Source organism: Simochromis diagramma, unplaced genomic scaffold (genome assembly GCF_900408965.1).
Source record: "Simochromis diagramma unplaced genomic scaffold, fSimDia1.1 OVJJ01000343.1, whole genome shotgun sequence".
NCBI classification, from domain to species: Eukaryota; Metazoa; Chordata; class Actinopteri; order Cichliformes; family Cichlidae; genus Simochromis; species Simochromis diagramma.
In genome coordinates this window covers 9,859,243-9,879,471 of record NW_024386831.1, presented here as the reverse complement: position 1 = coordinate 9,879,471, position 20,229 = coordinate 9,859,243, and the positions used below count along the sequence as shown (strand labels likewise).

Sequence of the window (20,229 nt, the reverse complement as noted above, 5' to 3'; positions counted from 1 at the left end):
TTCATATCAGCATGTTAATAAATAATGAGACATTAACCAGTGCCAATGATTGATGTTTATCTGCAACATTATTTTTCTACCTACGTGTTCAGATAATGCAAAGCATAGAGAAAGCATTTCTTTCTCTTTAAAGATTTTTCTTTGTGTTGGCAGTTAGCTTCAGTATGTTCACTGAATTTCACTGTCAGTGCATCCTTAATTTTGTGGTGACATCTTTGGAGATTCTGCAAATTCTGATGTTATTCCAGATGCTTGGTTTATTTATTTAAATGGAGTAGTAGGGATTATTTTATTTATTTATTTTTAGGTTGATATCAACACTTGTGATATTTGGGCTATGAAAAGATATTTGCTAGAGGTATGAAAAGTTTTGGATTGAAGAGGGGAAAAATTAGACCTCTTATGAATCCAGCATGTTCTATAAATATATAAGCTAAAGCTAGTTAATATTTAACTAGCTTTAGCGAGCAAGAATTAGTTTTTGTTAAATTTATTATGGCCCAACAAACTCAGTCCACTCTATAATAATGCACCCACTGTGGAATTAGGCAGCAGTGTAACCTTTTTCTCTATAATGAGGAAACAAAATAATAATAGATGGAGCCGATTTTTATCTGTGAAATGTGCTATATAAATAAATTTTACTTACTTACTTACTAGCTGTTTGTCATGAAGGTTAGCCTATTGTCCCTGTGTGAGCATGTTCAGGTTGGGAGGGCAGTTTTCTCAGATGAAAGGCACACTAAAAACACAATCCATTACCATCCATTACAGGCCATTAGTTTTCCCACCACACTCTTAAGTGAAACAGTCCTGTTTATTGATGAAAAAACAAACCATCAGCAAGAACGGGGCAGACACAAACAAAATCAATGACGCATCTGAGCAGAGAACACCAGCAAAGCAGAAGACTAAGACAGTAAACTGCGCTGAGAGGTTTCTGCTAACTTCTGGTCCCCCCTGAACAATCTTAGTGTTCAGTTTCCTTCTGCCATTCATACTTTCACCTCCCGGTTAAAAAGTGATAGTAAATACTCAGCGAGACCTCCCTCTCGCTGCCTCTGTTGCTCATACACAGCATGTTGTTGCTCTGTTGTTTTCTGGTGCTCTCTGGCTCGGTCTGTATGTGTGGTAGGATTGAGGGAGGTGTCAGCAGCATAACACACAACAATTGCTGTTTACTTGTAGTGAAACACTTTAGTGCTATATAAAGAGAGCACGGCTGAACGTTACAGCAGTTTTGGGCCATTTGTTGTGACGGCACTTTGTCATGGAGATTGTTCTAACTGCTCAAAAAAATGGGATACCTGCCCAGGTTTTGGCCCCTGTGTGGATTTTTCAGATTTGAGTGATATTTTCACTGTGTATTACAGCCTGATAATAACAAGGATATAGTGGGGTAATAGAGTGTAATTCATAATAATTACAAAAACTTGGTACCAACAGTGATTATAGCTTGAATACGATTAGACTGAAATTAATGTAATATGGCAGTGTGGGAACATGTGATCAAAAGTTTGTATTATGGTCTGCTTTTTTTGAAGGTTCTGGTGGTTTCACATTGTATTGCTACTACTAGTAATGAAGTTTTTATTTAAGCAAATCCTTATTTAGGTTTAGAGTCACAACGGTCCAAAATATATCAAATTAATGAAAAATAAAATGTCCAAGCAATGAGTAAGGAAAGGAAAGAGTAAAAATTTAAGGTGTTTCTAAAACTTAACAGTCGATCAACATTCCTACCCGCATCTATGACCATGAGCTTTGGTTGAGGGAAAAATGGGATTGTGGAAGCAGGCGGTGGAAATGAGCTTCGTCTGAAAGGTGGCTGGACTCTTCCTTAGAGATGGGGCGAAGGTCGAAGTACGAATGCTGCTACTCCACATTGAAAGGAGCCAGTTAAGGGGTTCGAGTATCTGATTAGAGAGCCTCCTGGACACCTCCTAGGTGAGATGTTTCAGGCATGTCCTAGTGGAAAGAGGCTAAGACCTAGGACCCTCTGGAGAGATTGTCTCTTGGCTAGCTTGGGAATGTCTTGGTGTCCCCCTGGATAAGGTGGAGGTGGTGGCCAGGGAGATGCCTAGACCCCTCGCAGCGCCCTCTGCCGCTGGGACCCTAGCTCTGTTAAGCAGCTAATTTTGCTAATCTTATAAGAGGAGGTTTGTTCCACAGCGGTCTGGCTAAAACAATAAAAGCACATTTTGCCCTTTGTTTTAAGCCTGGATGAAACCTGTAACAGTAATCGATTCTCTGATCTGACAGGTCTGAGGGGCTTAGGCTTTTATATCTAATGAAAGAGGTTTTCAGTTATATTGTTCTAAAGAATTGGTTTGACCTTTACAATATTTCTAGTTTGTACAAAGCAAAACTGAATTAGGCTTTTGATCCATTTTGAAACTGATAAATACCTTGTTTGTGAGAAGGTTGCTGTGGTTTGGTTATTAGTTGTCCAAGATGAGGAGTGACGCTATCAGAAACATAATTGGGACCAGTTACAAGGATTATCAGTAAGACGTTAAAAGTCGGACTGCTTAATGTGAATGAGGCCACTTGGATTTAAAGTATGCTTTAAAAACTAACCTGTGGTGAGGAAAATCACCTGTAAGCCTTGTGTAACACATCGTCGTTTCCTCACCTGTGGGACGAGTTGACCCCCAGTGAGAGCACGGTGATAGACAAAACAACCCAAAATGAAACGGGCTTTCTTTGAACTGAGAACAAGACAAACTGCAGATGCAGCTCCTCTTTTGGTCACAAGTTATTTTGGTACCTCTAGTCTCTTTTCTTTATCCTCCATTTGCCTTCACTGGTCTTGAATGCTGTTAACAGGCTGCTATGCTGCCTGTCTAGCTATTATTGTGTCCAACATGCTGTTCAGTGGTATAAATTTTAATAATGTGCAGATAAGTTTGTTTCAAAAAGTTTTATGTCCTGTGTGACAGATAGCTGTAGATCATTAACTTTTAAATTAATGTTTATGTATTCATATAGTTAGAACTGTGAGTGAGGAGGTTCAACAGTCAATACACTCCTTAGCACTAATATTTGCCACTGACACTATAATTCTAACTTTAATTTTGACTTGTGTAAGTTTACAGATGTAACAGTTTGAGAAAATATGTTCCCTACTTTTGAAGCTTAAGCAGTCAGGCAGTCTGTAAGCAAAGGCATTTACTAAATAAAGATCCACAGGTGATATGTAGGTGGTTGAAATTTCAGCTAAAGATGTAGACCCTGAATCTAAAGAACAAAGGACTGGATAAAACGAAGGAGTCAGGTAAGACTTGGATCAAATGGATCATTTTAGTTATCCCCAAAATAGAAATAGGATTCTTGCCAAATATCACTCTATTTGGATATTAACTTCTTAAGTAAGTGTTTTTGGTTTTCCTCCCTGTTGCTACTTTGATGTTAGATTTATCCGCTTTTTTTTTTCTTTTTAAAAGAAATACCCCAGAGTCACAGGAGTAAATCCTAAAACCCAGATTGGCATGTATCTACTTCTGGTAGGCGCTTGCAGTTGGGTGAATTATAAGTTAAGTGCAGCATAAAATGCGTAACTAAAGGGTATACCTTGTGCAGTGGCAGTTAAACTTTAGAGATCAGTAAAAGTGAGTTGGGTGAGATTATCTTGCATAACAAAAATGTTCAGGTATCATAAACATTTTTCCCACAGAGTTTATTCTCTGTATTAATCCAAGAATATGAAAAAATCCTATCAAGGGAACCCAGGAATTGCCATACTTCATTTAATAAAATCTGTGAGTAGTGTCCCATAGTTATCTATCATGCTTCTGCAACTGAAGGGGAAAAACCCCCATCATACAGCAAGAGCTTAGAAGCAAATTTCAATGCAGAAAACGCACAAAAGAAAAAAGATTGCTTTGTAATTGTTACAATCCTAAACAAAGAGAGATTTCTTCTGTAAAACCCCACCAGAACATCTGGACACTAGGTCTGTTAAGTCAGTGCCAATAATAAATGAAAATCGAATCGATGAAAGGCAGCAGTGAGCGACTCTGCTCAGTTTGGTTCCATCTGGTCCCGTCTGCTGTGTCCTCAGTAGTCTGAACCAGCTCCAGTAGACCTGACTAACTTGGGTCAGGTCAGCTCAGGTCACTTCCGCTGTGTGCTGTGAATTTTAGGGATCTCGTTGATCTCCCCACAATGAGCAACAGGCACGACACGCACACACCGGCTCCCTGCACTGCCAGGGGGAAGATTACATTCAAAACAGCAGCAGCAGAGATAGCCATCATGCTGCCAACCAGCCCACATTCCCCTAAGCTTTCACACTTTGAAACACACTATACACTTGTTTGGACCAACAATAGCTCCCTTTAAAAAAAAAAAAAAAAAAAAAAAAAGCCTGCCTCATTCATTTTAGTATGACCACTGTGTTAGCTCAGCAGTGGTTTCAGCAGAAAAGTGTATTTTTTTATTTATTTTTTAAATTTTTTGCCAAAAAAGTCTAACCCATTTTAACTTGTTCAGCAGAGCAAAGCGCTGTGCGAGGTTGGCTGTTAAAGATTTGAAATGTACGTTCACAGATGCTGATTGAACACCACTTCAGGGATGCAGCTGGTTCTCAGAGGCTCTGCTTTGGTTTAAGTTGCATAGGTGGTGGTGATGGTTGTGGATGGAGTACTTGAACATTTTCCAGATAAATTTTAATTTTTTTTTTTTTTTTCATGCTGTTTTTGACCATTATGATTACCATAGTTTTAAATGAAAGCTGGCAAAACCTCTTGTATTTCTGGAGGTGACTACACACACCATAAGCTCAGTTGTCGCACAGACGTATTTTCCTGTTACTTTGGGCCATTCAGTGAACAAAATCCGGTTTCATCCTGACTGAACTAAACCCCAGGATGAGAAATATTAGTTTTCTTGGTACTGTTATGTATTGTTTAACTAACACAAGTTAGATTTTGTTTTACAAACAAGAGCAGGATTCATCACTGCATATTGATGTCGACGTGGTATTGTTATTATCTAAATGTGTACATTGTTGGGGGAAATTGTGCCAGAGACGTTGTGTTGTTACAGTTATTTGTTTGAAAAGTTTATTGTATTAAAACATGGAGGAAAAGGGGGATTAACATACAAACACTTAATCTCCTGTTGCGAACAGCATATGACACATTTGCATAAGTATGCGTATGCATAAGTTTTAAAATGCTGTTGATTTCATCTTCAGTCACGCATTTTTATTTTTAGGCTTTAGTGGGCTGCCACTGTCATCCCCCCTAAACATGCAGGCAATGTGCTGAATCATGGCCGGCATTCCTGTGGCCAGAGCACTGTCCAGTCAGCTGCAGGAGTTTAACACACACACATTCACACACATGTAGAAGCAAAAATGCAGTGCATGACTTTGCTATAGGCGTAAGGATTGCTGCCTCTTTGTACTCCATGTGTTTCATAGTGTTTGTTCTGCTTCTGTCATTATGTCTCTGTTCGCTCTTAGCCGAACAGCACAGCTACCAAAGGTCATCCCAGGATAACGGAGACATAGTTATTGATAGTTGTGAGGCTTTTGTTTTTTCTCCATCGATTGATGCTCTCATCATTCCTGCAGACTATTTTCAAGTCATTTTCTATAGTGTTGCTGGATCCTATGAGATATGTGAAGTTCTCTGTTATTGTGAATGTAAAACTATGATATTGTAACAACCCAATCTTATCACAATGTATTGAGAAAATGTGGGGGGAAAAAACCCTACAACAAATAATAGCAATGATGCTATCATATAACAAATTAAAATGGAGGTGGTCTGTAAACACCAAAGTAACAATTATACAACTACTCACGGTATCTGGTGTAATTAGTGAAGCTGTATCAGGATTTCATTTTTGAAAAGTCATGACGCATCTAAATGGTGTTGTATCCTGTGTAGAGAAAAGACAAGTTGGGTATTAATCACTACATTTATCACTTGATTGTCATCATGGGCGTGCCCAGCTCGTTGAGATTTAAATGTTTCTGCCCATGCTAGTCAGCACCAACAGTTGTTATTGTTTTAAATTGTTCTAAAGGAATGACTAAGCATGCTTGGAAAAACAAGTGTTAATTTAGTGTTTTTAAGTATCAGTGAAAGACATTTGCAAGAGCTGCTGTGGTGTTGTTACTACAAGTCTTAATGGGTAGTAGAAGTTATCTGCCACTAACTGGGGCTGCAGGTTCGACGGACAGTACCACTCGTCTCTCCTGTGATACAAATGAGCGAGGTTAAAGACAGCTGTAAGAAGTAACAATTCTGCAATATGATGTTGAAAATATTTTATTTCTGCTGTGTCCAAGGTAAACTGACATCACAATGTGACTGAAGCCTTGTGAAACACATTCATGTAATATTTGTGTGGCCAGTGCTTAACTTTGTCCATTTGACTGTGTGTTTTTGAATGTTTTGTGAGCATTTTGTTACCTTTTGGACTGTTTAAATAACTACTGAAGTAGTAGCAGGAACAGCCTTAATATTGTTATTGTGACAGAACAATGATAGATAATCAGTTTGCTGTTATGAGAAAATCGGCAAACGTTTTAGGTTTTTGGAGGTAGAGCTATGCCACTTTAAATGGGCCTGTTGTGCTTTTCTGTATTTTGTCATATATTTACTGTTGCAATGGTGGGTGTTACTATTAAACATGGTCACTATGTGCAAGAAATTCTTTTGTACTTGTTTGAACTCTTGGTTTAAGGCAGTTGCCACAAGTTGAAAAAGGATGGATGCCAGCAGAGAAATGTTTTAAGAATCCTATTGATTGGAAATGAGTTAAAATAAAAGGCTTATCTATAAATACCAAAGCTAAACAGTGTTGGGTTATCTCAGGCTAGTGCAGTTTGATACTTTGTCTGCTTGGCTGTGGTGATGTGAGAGTTTCAGTCAGTCAGGGTGCTTTCCCATAGGCTTCAATATTCATTCACTCTGGCTTTGTGTGAGCTAATCCCTTTCTCTATGCTCTGTGGCTGAATGAGGAAGGCTGCTGGAGCCCCCCCCTCCAAAAAAAAGTCCTGGCAGCTGCTTCTCTTATTAGCATGAGTAAAGCACTGAGATACTTCTGTGTCCTGTAATTCAGTGTCTGTACTAAACCATTTCCCATATAATACTTAGGTATACAAATATTTATATGTAATACTTTTTACTTGTGCGTCTGTGTTGACATGCACTTGGATGCACACACTTAATAACAAAAAACCAAGAGTTTATTTTGAACTTCAGATGTCTTTAGTCTAGAGATTGACTGTTTGTTTGGTTTATTTTATTTTATTTATTTTTTTGTTCTTAGTTTAACTTTTGACAGCTACTGGCACGGTTTCTGACTGTCTCTGTGTGCAGTTTTGAGCTCTGTAAACAGTGCTGTACTACCCCCTGCTGGTTAACAAGCAGCGACTGCCAACAGACACCAGGATCATCATATTGGATGCAGACTAGGACTGTCAAGGGATGGTTTGAATGCTGCCTCTAGTCCTGAAAGAAGCACATTTAAATCTAAGAGTCCTAAATACATTCTTCTTTCAGTCTTCCTTTTCAGGCACGCTAGCTGTCCTACTGGGAGGGAAAAGCAATACAGTAGAGCTATAAATTCATAACCTGTAAAACATTTTTTTTTTTTTTTAAATTCCTCAGCACATGCAGGATGGCCAATTTTTGAGCAAACGGAGGTTGTTTTTGTTTTAAAGACCAGTTTTCCAAACTGATCAACTTTTCCCCTCGTTACAGTAAGAAATGTTCCGTTTAACCTGCCTGGGTCCAGGAATGGTTCTTGTTTTTGAGTTTCATAGCCCATTTACTTTTATATTTTCCCCATTCATTTAATGTTGGGTTTTTTGTTTTGTTTTTAAAAATATGTTTAATGTCTCTTTAACAGCACTTTTTCAAGAGCACTTGTTATTCATTACATATTAAATGTATTTATATTACATATAAAATATATGGATTAACACTTTCAGAAGAGCAGGTGTGGATGACAGAAAATCATAGCACTTTTTCCAGAAAGTAGATTAAAGAGTTTAATTTAACAAATCTCAACTCTGCTGTTAGATGAAAGATGTGAGGAAAGCCCTGTAAAGTCAGATGATTGAGGAGCACTGCAGTTTTTTCCTTAAAAGAAGGAAGAATTAAAGCATGTTCATGTCATTTTTCTTTTCCTTTGGCTATTTGACATGTATTTTAACTCCACAAGAAAAACAAGGAAAAAAAAATCAGCCCTGGTGACTTTTCTTTGTGGGAACCAGATTTTTATTTATTTATTTATTTTAATTTGCAGGGAAAGCTCTGGCACTGGGGTGACTGAGGACAATGAGTGGTGAAATGTGAGAAATGCACATCTTTACTGCACGGATGCTTTAATGCTTTAAGGTGTGATTAGACTTGATGAAAAGAAGGGTTGGCTGTGAAAACGGTACACTAATATTTTCTCACAGTGCCTGTAAGTACCTGAGCAAATTATATGGGGCCTAATATAAACAGTTGGTAGACATTCGCTGTTAACATACTCACCTGGTTAATATTATGTGTTCATGCTAAATTAATGATAGGTGTTTGAAGTGAATATAGGTGACCTTCCCATGTAGACCGGACTGAAAAGATAATGAGCAGTTATCTGTCTAAGATCACAGGCTTGCGTTTGTATTGTCCTGTTAACTGTAGTAGAGGCTGTTACAAGGGCAGGCGGAGGCAGGTCTACATTAGGGAACAATCATCTTATTTATTCCGTTTTATTTTTAAATCCTGCGATGTTAACTTATTACAGATATTTTATTTGTATTTTCATTTAGTTATAATTGGAAAGCAGAGGCTGCTTCAAAGAGAAATGTTAATATAGTTAATATAATCTGGGAAATTATTATAAGTTTTCAGCAGCCAAGAGCTCAGATTACTCTTCATTAGGTGTTGGTTCAAGACATGGTCTAAGCCAGGACCACAAACTTTTCCTTCATTAATCTTTTTTTTTTTTTTTTTTTTTTTTTTTTGTCTGGAAATAGGCTTAGTATATGTGTGGGAAATCGGCATCATTTGACTAGGTTTATAAATAAACTAATTTATAATGAAGAAAAAATGCCTCAGACCTACGGTGTATCACAATCTAAATTACATCAGAATCTCTTTATGGCAGTTTTTATTTCTATAATTTTTGAGACGTTTTGCTTTAATGAGTATCAAAGTTTCACAGGCAGTTTAATTCTCTGGAGTATCAAAGAAACCTTTCAGTTTTGTTTTTTGTTTTTTGTTTTTGTTTTTTTTATGTCAGAGAAGGTTTGTTTTTGAGAATGGTGAACTTCAGCTCACAAGTCAGTTTGTGAGATGCCAAATTTGAATTGTTTCTCTGAGGAGCAATTCACCATAAAGATGTGTGGAGTGTGCTGAATTAGAGAAAGTTTGGCTGCAGGAATGTACCAGCAGATGGCAGTGTGCACAAGCTAATACCTCCTGGTCATCCCCAAACGGGTAGTTGCATTAGGAGTATAGCCTCGCCTTGCTGGTCTGTGACAGTCAACAGTTATTTATTTTATTTCATATTTGTAAAATGGGAGGAAATGGTGAAGCAACGAGAAATTAATTTCCTTTTAAGATCAATGCTCAGAACACTCGTGAATGAACAAATGCCTGTTACAGCTTCTTATCAAATTCTTTATGCTGTTATAACTGTGTGTTAGGGAAATGTAATGTAATAGGCTGGAAGGCTAGGAACTGTAGGACTAGGGTATTTTTGTCACAGTCACTTATGGTGTGCCTCGTGGTGTAATTGTAAATAAATTGTTAGTATCAACTTGTTAAGATCAAAGTCTAATATGAGGGCAGTGTGTTGGTTCATCTCTCAATGTTTACTGCTGATTTTACTAAAAATTTCCCAAATATCACTCGGATGTATCTCATCCACAGGTTAGGAAGTCCAGCTCAAGTGAGGCAGAAAATGAGTCCTTGGCTCCTTTTAGAGCACTTCTTCACACACTTTTTCCACTTCAAAAAGGCTAGAAATGTTTAAAGCTCACACCACAACAGCTTTTTATTAACGAGGAACAAAGAATTCAATTTTAGTCAAGTAAATATCAGCATGGTGACTTGAACATGTAACATGTAAATGTAATGACACTCATGACAAGATGAATTGTAATCGCATGCATGATGAAGGGCAGAAAATTGGACTAGTCGTTTAAAGAGTCATCCTCCAGAAGTGGTTTGTTTATGCCACCTGTGTGCCAACGTAGTCTTTCCTACAGATGCATTATGGGAGTTGAGATGCTTCAACATGCTGTAGTGATATGAAATTTCCAGGTCACAGGCAGAAGGACAGAGGAGGCAGAAATGAGAGAAATGATTAGACCCTGGTGTTTTCAGGCCAGTTTTCTCAAGGAGTTACAGGAGAAAAGTTGAATTGCATCCTGGTTGTCGCCGCAGGATGGTGCTGATGTTTTATTGTCATTTTTTGATTTTTATAGTAAAAGCTATGTGGTTGTGTTGGGCTTGGGCTTTTATTTCCACTTTGCTGCAGATCTCTTGTTTGTTTAGCTTTTTTGGTAAATCAGACAGTATTTTATGAATCATCTTTTTGATAGTTTTGCAGCCAAGCAGCTACCCAGACTCACTTATCTGATCCTCATGTTGACAAGCTACAAACAGTATATATGTACCAACCAATATATGGCAGCGCCTCCTAGTTTCACTAGCTGGCACTGTTGAGCTGTAATTAGTCGGAGAATACTTCTCATAGTTATCACATGACTCTGTCTCTGTAGCTATGCTTGGACATTTATATTCGTTAACCTTTCGAGAGGAAGCTGGATACAAAAGCAGAAATATCCAGATAAGGGTCGTCTTAGTGAAAGTGACGTGACAGAGCTTGCAGGAAACAACATTTTGTTGTTTGGTTTGTCATTAAGCCGCGCTTATGATAGCTCTGCTGTCGTCAGGGGTTTAGGTGCGGTGACGGTGGCGCTATCATTGGCTAATCCACTCAGTGCTCCGTCCTCGTGTCTTCACTTGTAATCTTACATGAGTACAAAGAGGAAACTGGGTCAGGGATTGGAGCTTAACATTTCCAGTTATTGATCTGCTGCTCCTCTTCTATCAGCTGATGCTAGGTAAAGAAAAACTGAATAGCAACATTTTGTTTCCTCTACATTACAAAAAAGAAAGAAACAGATACAAAGACACATTTTTGTATCATTTTGTTTTTGTTGGTAGGCATTTGTTGTTCTGAAGAAGCCTAAGAGATTTGGAAAGACCAAAGCATTATTGATCTTAGTGCACCCAATTTCCTCAGTGATCCATCACTGATCAATTCTGCTGCTCCCTGAACCTTCAGTGTTTATATTTGTATTTCCACAGCTCAAATTAGTTTGCAGGTAGCAGCAAAAGGGGGGATGGGAGAGAAGCAACAATATGTAGAAGGCAAACCAAATTAATCAAAAGGAAATGCTTAGGATACTTTGTTTGATAGGTGATGGTGAGATAAAACGGTAGGCAACACAGAAGTATTGCACTTGTGATGTGAACTAAAAGCCTTGCTCTTAGAAAATGTTTCAGAATTTTGCTTCTTTTTTTTTTTTCTTTTTTTTCTTTCAAGATGCATTACAGATGGGGAAAGTTAACTTTAGGAAATACTGGAAAGTGTGCAGTGGAGATGCTAATCTGAATAGCTTTACTTGATTATTGATAATTTTATCCTACCGTTAAGCTGTTGGTTTGAAAAAGCCCTAACCTTTTTAGGGGGCTTGTGCTTTATTTATAGTGCTGCATTAAATTTGTGGCGTAGGTCTATACACTTTACCATAACCCCATGCACCTTCCCAGACATGTCTACAGACCTCAGGCCTGTGATTGATCTGTTTGGTAATAATACGCAGGAGACAGACACTATCTCTACTTTTAAGATTAGGCTTAAAACTTTCCTTTTTGCTGAAGCATATAGTTAGGGCTGGACCAGGTGACCCTGAATCCTCCCTTAGTTATGCTGCAATAGACGTAGGCTGCCGGGGGATTCCCATGATGCATTGAGTTTTTCCTTTCCAGTCACCTTTCTCACTCACTATGTGTTAACAGACCTCTCTGCATTGAATCATATCTGTTATTAACCTCTGTCTCTCTTCCACAGCATGTCTTTTATCCTGTCTTCCTTCTCTCACCCCAACCGGTCGCAGCAGATGGCCGCCCCTCCCTGAGCCTGGTTCTGCCGGAGGTTTCTTCCTGTTAAAAGGGAGTTTTTCCTTCCCACTGTCGCCAAAGTGCTTGCTCATAGGGGGTCATATGATTGTTGGGTTTTTTTCTCTGTATCTATGAAGCGCCTTGAGGCGACTTATGTTGTGATTTGGCGCTATATAAATAAAATTGAATTGAATTAAAGTCACCATATTGATCAACACAAAGTCATACTTCTGTGAACTAAATGTAACAGGCTGTAATTATATCTACCTTGCTTGTTACATTATAGAAATAGATAATAATCTGGCAGTGTTGAAATGAGGCTTTTCTCATTTTCACAGCTTTGAAAATCGCTGTATAGACTCAGAGCTCAATATTCCTCAGGCATTGTGTAGACTGACTGTGAGGGTTGATGTTACCAAGAGATATGACGTCTAAAACTTTGTTGCACTAGCCGGCTGACCACTGCTGCAGTCTTTTCCTTAAAAGATGATGATATCACAGCTCAGACAAAACCCTCCACATCAGGTCTGGTGGTGGAAAAGTGAAAATGGGGACACAAAATTATCATGGAGGTTATTATTTTATTTCCTGTTTTCTTCCAGCTATTGTAGCATCTCCCACTCTGTCGTCTGAGAATGTCTGAACTCCTGCATTAATCGTATTGCTCAATTAACATGTGCAATATCTCTCGTAGTGCAAACAGGAAATGCATCTTAAATGTTCTCGATGTGAGAAGCTATAATTGTGCATAAAGAGTACAGCGCTTGCTTTTTAGTAGCATGGTGTCATTAGTTTTTGTTCTGTTACATCCTATTAGCTGCTGGCTATTCATTAGAATAATGCCCATCCCTAGGAGAGACCATTGTTTAATGCACATCATCAGTTCTAAAATAGAAACACATGACTGTGCTGATGCCGCTGGCCAAAAAGAATTTCAGTACCGCTGCTTCTGCCCACTGCTTTCCCTGATTTGGCTGAGAAACCTGTTGAATATGGAGGGAAATTTGTTGAGATGTAGAGCAGGGCATGAGAGGTGCAGATGACTCAGTCAGACTTGTGTGTCTGTATGAGAATATCAGCCTCCCACCAGCCAACACAAACACACTTATAACACCTTGTGATAGCTTTTAAAGTGGTGACTCTGTAGCAGGTGTGAGTTGTAAAGGTTTGTAACCCAGTTATCAGTGTGACTCAGTTTTCCACCCTCACAGACGCTTAAGGATTTGATTTTTGGGAGGTTAAAAAACCCCTCAAATATATATATCCTCTCATATCATATTATATTTTAATGCAGTTTGTAGTGCAGATTTTCAGCCTGTTCCCTCATAGCATTAAAAATTAACAGAAAGAAACACTGAAACTGAAGGCAGAGAAACCCACAAACAAGCAGCATCTGAAAGCGGCTGATATAAAGGTCTGGCAGAGCATCTCCAGGGTGAAAACACAGCATTTGGTGTTTTGGGCAGTCAGCTACTGACTGCAAATTTTCTTCCAATTACAGCAAATGGTTCCTATAATGAAAATTGGGTGACTATGTGTAAAAATAGCTGTAATCGCAAAACCCTTTGAATTAAAGCTGATTTAAAATTCACTGTGGTGGTGCACAAATGACAAAAATCACGTTTTTGATACTTTCTTTGTTTTACTTTTTTGTCATTCATGAACGATCTCTGCACTGGAATTGCTTGACACTGAGGCTGAAGAGAAGAACATGGCCTGCAGTTGTAGATGGTGGAATTAAGAGTTCACCTGCAGGATGAGGAATCGACTGCAAAGCAGTTTTGTTTTTTTTTGTTTGTTTTTTTTACCATCAGTTATCATCATAAATTATACTCTTTACTACTTTACTGGAAAAGCGTGGCATGTAAATGCAGGGCCCACCACAAATACAATGCACCTGTGTGGGGTAACGGTGCTGATATATCTGTGATGGGTCGATATCAGTTGATTTATTGATCAGTCACTTTACAGGACCACTTTACAGATGTCAGAAATATTTTTTTTTGTTTCTTTTAATGAAATTTATCACACAACTTATAAAGTTACCAGTCATTAAAATCAATTCTGTATAGAGGCCCATAGTATCAGTGCATCATTTGGACATGCTTACAGCCTTTTTCTCCTCCCCTTTTATTGCTGATGTGAGCATCATTTCTGTCCTCTGATGTCTGGACAGAGCACTGTGTTTTCTTTGGCTGCTAATCCTTTTAATGCCAGGTTTCACTCCGCATTATTCAAACCTGCTGCTCACAAACCATCACAGCTTACGTAACTGTGTGTGTGTGTGTGTGTGTGTGTGTGTGTGTGTCTACAATTATGTGTAGAAGAGAATTGTTTTATTTGTAAGAACTGACTTTGGTGCAAGGCTGATTTAAACTGTGCTATATGCGTGTTGTGGCAAGAGATTTCAGGCAAAAACACAGTTGGTTTTTATTCATAAAGAATTATGAGGTACTGGTTTATTTTGCTTTTATAACATGTCTTCTTTTAAACTAGTGGAAAAATAATGGCTTAAATACATCATCTGGTATTCATTTTCTTGTTCTTTGTCTATTGGATATTCATGCAAATTGAAGTCTGTTGCATATTTAAACAGAAAAGAAAAAAAATTGTAGTAAGTAAATTGAAGGCAACATGCTAGCCACCAAGCTGCCCCACATTGCACCATATAATGACTAACCCGTGTTGTGGGATCATCTCAGACTTTCTCTTGGCTGGGATTTGGTCCATTTTCAATGTCCTCTCCCTGCCATGTGATGGCATGTGTCTCTGCTGATTAGGGACTTTAACTTTAGTGAGAAAAACTTTTTACTTTTACGAATCTTCTCTTTTTCTGGTTTGCATCACCTTTTCACAGTTTCACTACTGCTTGGCAAATGTTTGCAGACAATTCAGCATCTAACCTGTAATCCATGGGTAGCTGATCACTGATGTGCCATGTGAAAATATCTTTTTAACCTCAGTAAACACTTAGCTGTTGAGTTTATTGGCTTAATCATTCATTTTTGATCATATAAATGTTTTTTGTTTTTTGGTCATGCCGTGTTTCAAAATGGAGGATTATCAGTGGTGCTAAACCCCACCCTGATAACTTGTGGTTGTCTGCTCATTAGCACCCACCCTTCCTTGTCACATCCATTCCTCGCAAAAATGCTCAACTTAAGGCTTCAACAAGAGACTTCAGAAACATTGGCTGATGTCCGTGGTATCTCTCTCCATTTTGTATATGGTCTATAACTAAACCTCGCGAGTCATCTTTGTCATGGATGTCTGGATGTTAATGTTGCAGACAATTTATAATTTTCAGTGATTGTTTGGGAACTGAAGGACATAGGTACTGACATCATACTTAATGAGCAGGTTTGGTGGCAGTAAAGGTGACATTGTACAATTCAATTTGCTTAGCTAAAAGGTCATTGCGAATATAAGTCGTCAAACTGAATATTCTCATGGTTGATTTATATTTGAAACGTGCATTCGTTTGTGCCTCTCTCCCTTCTCGCCGTATGACTCAGTGAGTACTAATGCAGAGGCGGTGGATCTAGGCCATTCCAGTCCCCATGTCTCTGGCCGACTCTCTCCCTCCTCCTTTGCCTCTCCCCTCATGTGTGACTTTTAATTTAGAGTGAGGACTGAGGACTTGCTGCTGTCAGCCCAAATGTTCGAAAAGCCCATCCCTCTGTCACGTATGGATGCCAAAATGACCACTCATCATTCCTCCCTGCTTCTCTGACTGACTCACTCAGTAGCTCTCTGTCATTCTCCATAGTCAGGGTGTCACAGTGGAAAAACCACTGCCAGGACTTACTGGTAAAGTCTGTGTGTGCTCCCCACTATCAAACTACAGCACAGCCAAAAGCCTTTACAATTCAACAATTCAATGGGCCTCTTTTCTCATCACTGGGACGCGCCAGGTCCTTTTTTTTTTTTTTTTTTTTTTTTAAAATAAATAAATAAATAAATTCACAGTTTACATTTTCCCCTCAGACATGGCAGAACTGGCTGCCATGTTTTAAAAAAAAAAAAAAAAAAAAAGAGGAAAAAAAAAGAGTGAATTAAACCAGAAACTGTATATTTATTAGGGATAGACAAAAACAAATTAGAAGTAATTAAGGAGACAGATAACATCAGAATAAAATTACTCCTATTAAATTTTAGCTACATCAAAACCATGTTATGACAGGAAACTGCAAATACGTCATTCCAACTTATTCATGTATAGCTTACTGTGAAATCTGGTGCAATGGTGGTATTAATTTTTCTCCATGCAACATTATTGTTCTATTTTTCTTGTGCTTACTAGTTTTTTTCCTATGTTTTCTTTTGTGCCGTTCGCTTGTCAGAGTCTATAGGTGAAAATTAACGTGTGGCTAAATCTGGCACTTTTTAAAAATGTGGTGTGGCTTTGTGAGAATTTCTCCCCCAACCAAAGGATTTCAGTCTAAAAAGCACCCATTGATAAACGTTGAGTCTGTGGTCAATCAGAAAGTTACTGTGAGATGATGATATGAGGATGATGACTGCAGGTTGGAAGTACCCAACTTTTGAAGCTAATCATCATATCTGTGAAATTAAGCAACAGAGATCACCTCAGGTCTATGGGAAGTCTGGTTTCTGATGGTTCAAAATAAGAAGTAAATGCATGATAACCCAGCAGTGCATCTGCTTCTGTGTAGTTTAACTTTTGCTTGTGTTTAGGCTGCAGAAAGGTGCAGGTCACCTGTGTACTCAGTTACTTGCAAGTATGGAGTAATTGTTTGTCTTACTAGCCTCAGAAGGGAAATGTGTGTTCATATGTACTGTAAAAGGGGGCCCTTTCTTTAATAAGTATTCCTCATTTTTAAGTTTTAATTATTTTTCTCTAAATAAATAAAAATCTTTCCACTGGAAATATAGTTGAATATAAAACATTAACTCAAAAACTAAAAAAAATTAGTCCTTCAACACACCCGTTAGAATAAAAATAATCTCTAAGAATATGGTTTACCTAAAATATAATGCCATAAACTGGGTGTGGCATGAGCTGCCCAGAAGTCATGTGGTACTGATTCATATCCCCTGGATTGTGCTCATCCTTTACCTGTTGTTTCTTGGCGGGCTGTCTCTAAGCCAGCAGAGGCCCTGTGAGTACATGTTGTGTTTTCTATCTGTGGAAAGCACTAAGCCATCTTAAAGCTGCCATCCAATGAGATATGACAAGATAAGACCCTAAAGCACAGGGTCTCTGGTCTGTCACACAACGGGCTGGCATATGTACTCGTAAAAGGACAAAGACATGATTTGGTTTGAAGTGGCGAGTTAAGTAACCAGTGTCAGGAATGCTCTTACCGTCTTTGACGGGAAACCCTAAAATCCTGTTGACTTTGAGTTCAAGGGAATTTTGTAGCATTATTAATCTCTGTCACTAAAGGTTAAAGGACTGATTTGTAGTTCTTGAGACCAAAAAATGCTACAAACTGAGACTCCGCGTAATCTTTTTTTAAGATCTGTTTTATTTTATTTTATTTTTTTGCATATGTCTCAGGCTATAGAGACCACAGGAGCAGGGAACTCATTGGTCCACATGCTAATCTGCGGTGATGGTTTATGTAACTCCTAGTATCACATGATCACACGTCACCACCGGCTCAGTAACTGGCTGTATTCAGTAAATCACTCACTAGTCAGCCATTCAAACACAAATGAGTGACCGAGGAAAAAAAATAAGGAGCTCATGTACAGTCATAACCTGGCACGCTGCCTTTTATTCACTGTCCAGCTATAGCTGCGTCTTTTGCTGTGATCTAGCACGCTGAATTTAATAAGGCACGAGTGGTGTGGGTTTTTTTTTTTTTTTTTTTTGTGTTTGTTTTTTAAAAAAACAAAACAAAAAAACCCACACTAAACAAAGAAGGTCAGGGACACACTGCTGCTGCGCTTACTCTGGAGTGTATATGCTGCTGCTGACGGACGGCTCCATGAGAGTGCGGGGGATACGAGTGCAAGGCCATGACGAGATGGCAATGAAGCTTTTGTTCTGGGAGCTGGAGCAGCATCTCAAAAGGTAAAATGAAAACAGGGAACCCCCACCGCCATCACCACCTCACCCCCTTCCCTAAAGGGGTCTGTATACGGTAGCTGTGAATAGACCAGTCACTACAGTAGCTGCACACAAAAGGCTGCATGGCTATATTGTCCTTTGGTTCAGTCATGCAGGGCTTCATGGGTGCATTAGCACTGCATGTTCTTTTAATTCACGTGTAGCAGATAAACTGTAGGGAGTGTTTGATGTATAGTAAATGTGCAGATGGCGAGTAGACGATACACTGTGTAGTCCATGTGTGCTGCTTACTCATATCTTCTAGTGGGGTGAGTAATTAAAACCTACAGCATGCTGCTTTTTTTTTCTTTTTTTTTTTTTTTTTATAAATTGGCCTCTTGTTACAAAATGGGGCCATCTCCTCCATCATCTCATATGAAGTCCTATTTTTGCAGCAGATGCAGCCCACAGTGTCATTTCTGTACTTCCTGTTGAGGTGTTCTTGATAATATGCACTGAAAATGCGTTAAAATCATTGTTGTTGGTGTTGTATAAAGTACATTATACTTATAATGGTATCCGCTACATGTACATAGTTTTTATTGAAATAAGTGCTCAGTAATTGTGGTCAGATAAAAGTAGAACATCATCCAGGAGCTGGGTTATTTCTCTCCAAGTTTCTTCATTAGGTCACTGGGCTGGTGTGTTGTTTCACAGCAAACTAGCGAGGCCATTCATCGGTTGGCTGACCTGCGTATGACACTGCCAGTTATTGCATGCATAGTTTAAACACTACAGTGTTCTGTAATACATCAGCGAACAGAATAAAGAAGAATTGCTGTGACTTTCATAGCAGCATTTTAATGGGTTCACTGCATCTGTGGCACATGGTGGTGACAGAAATAAACTGAATGTTTTTAATGACTGTGATGGACTGGTGAGCCATCCTGTCCTGGGTATACTGGGACAGCTGAGGTAGGCTCCAGCCTTGGATGGATGGATGCTTTTAATTGCTGCCTTTCTTAATAGAAACAAAGAACACACTCATGCAGACCTCAGCAATGAAAACATGCCTTAAATAGAGTTGGAAAATGGGTACTAATGTCTAATTGAATTTGTGAGGTGCTTCAACTCTGGATTAGTTTTTGGGGGGGTTTTTGTGTTTTTTCCAAAGGTGCAGTGTGGAGTATATAGTTCATTGGAGGGTGTTTGTAGTCGTAAATATGCCGCAGCCTGGTGAGGAGTTACTTGGGGCTTTTACAGAGGGACTAAAGCTTCAGCTGTAAAGGGAAAAAGGATGATTGCTTTGTTTTTGTCTGAAAGCGGCAATTGTAATAAAATAAAATTTTATTTGTTGTTTCTGTGTTACCTGATACCAGTCAAAAGGTGGGAAAATGTGAACTGCATCTTCGTGATGGCCAGCAGTAGGGCTGCTCGATTATGGCAAAAATGATAATTACGATTATTTTCACTGAAATTGAGATCTCGATTATTTGACGATATTTATTTAACAATAACAATGTATTGAATAATATAAAATAGTGTGCAAATACTGATAACAATGCAAATGTTTGCAATATAAAAAAATAAATGAAAAATGTAAACATCTATGTTTAGTGAACTTTGCAGTGTTGCTCTGTGGTGCAGCTACGACACTGTAGCAAAGTTTACACACTGTGTCTACTTGATCCACGTCTGACTCCGCGAACCCATAATGTTTCCACACCACTGAAGTTTTTTTTTTTTTTGGTTTTTTTTTTTTTTACCTCTCTTTTCAACCAAAGGCAGTCACTCTCCTCTCCAAATAACTTCTGCTTAGCTTTCCGAGCTTCCCTCGGGTCCTCTTAATCAGCGGTCCCCAACCCCCGGGCCTCGGACCAGTACCGGTCCGTGAGTCGTTTGGTACCGGGCCGCGAGAGTTGAGGCTCAGGTGTGAAATGTATAGTTTTCAGGGTTTTTATCGGTTTTCAGCGTTATTTTGTTATCGTTTTTATCTTTTACTCGGTTTTCCTTGGTCTTTTCACGTGTGTTATGAATAAATTTTCTTTTTTTCGGTACCGG

The 20,229-nt window shown here is 38.7% G+C and overlaps 1 protein-coding gene across 2 annotated transcripts in view; it reads left to right on the top strand.

Moving 5' to 3' along the window:
- Positions 1 to 20,229, top strand: part of LOC120731280 (TSC22 domain family protein 1-like) — a 39,288-nt gene that overhangs the window by 9,353 nt on the left and 9,706 nt on the right. Inside the window, exon 1 of one of the 2 annotated variants that reach the window (XM_040028246.1) lies at positions 16,125 to 18,192. The exons of the other annotated variant lie outside the window; for it this stretch is intronic. Within the exon in view, the coding sequence (XP_039884180.1) occupies positions 18,083 to 18,192 (110 nt within the window). The 5' untranslated portion in view covers positions 16,125 to 18,082. Of the gene's footprint in view, positions 1 to 16,124; positions 18,193 to 20,229 lie in introns of those variants that run through there. 2 annotated transcript variants of the gene reach the window in all.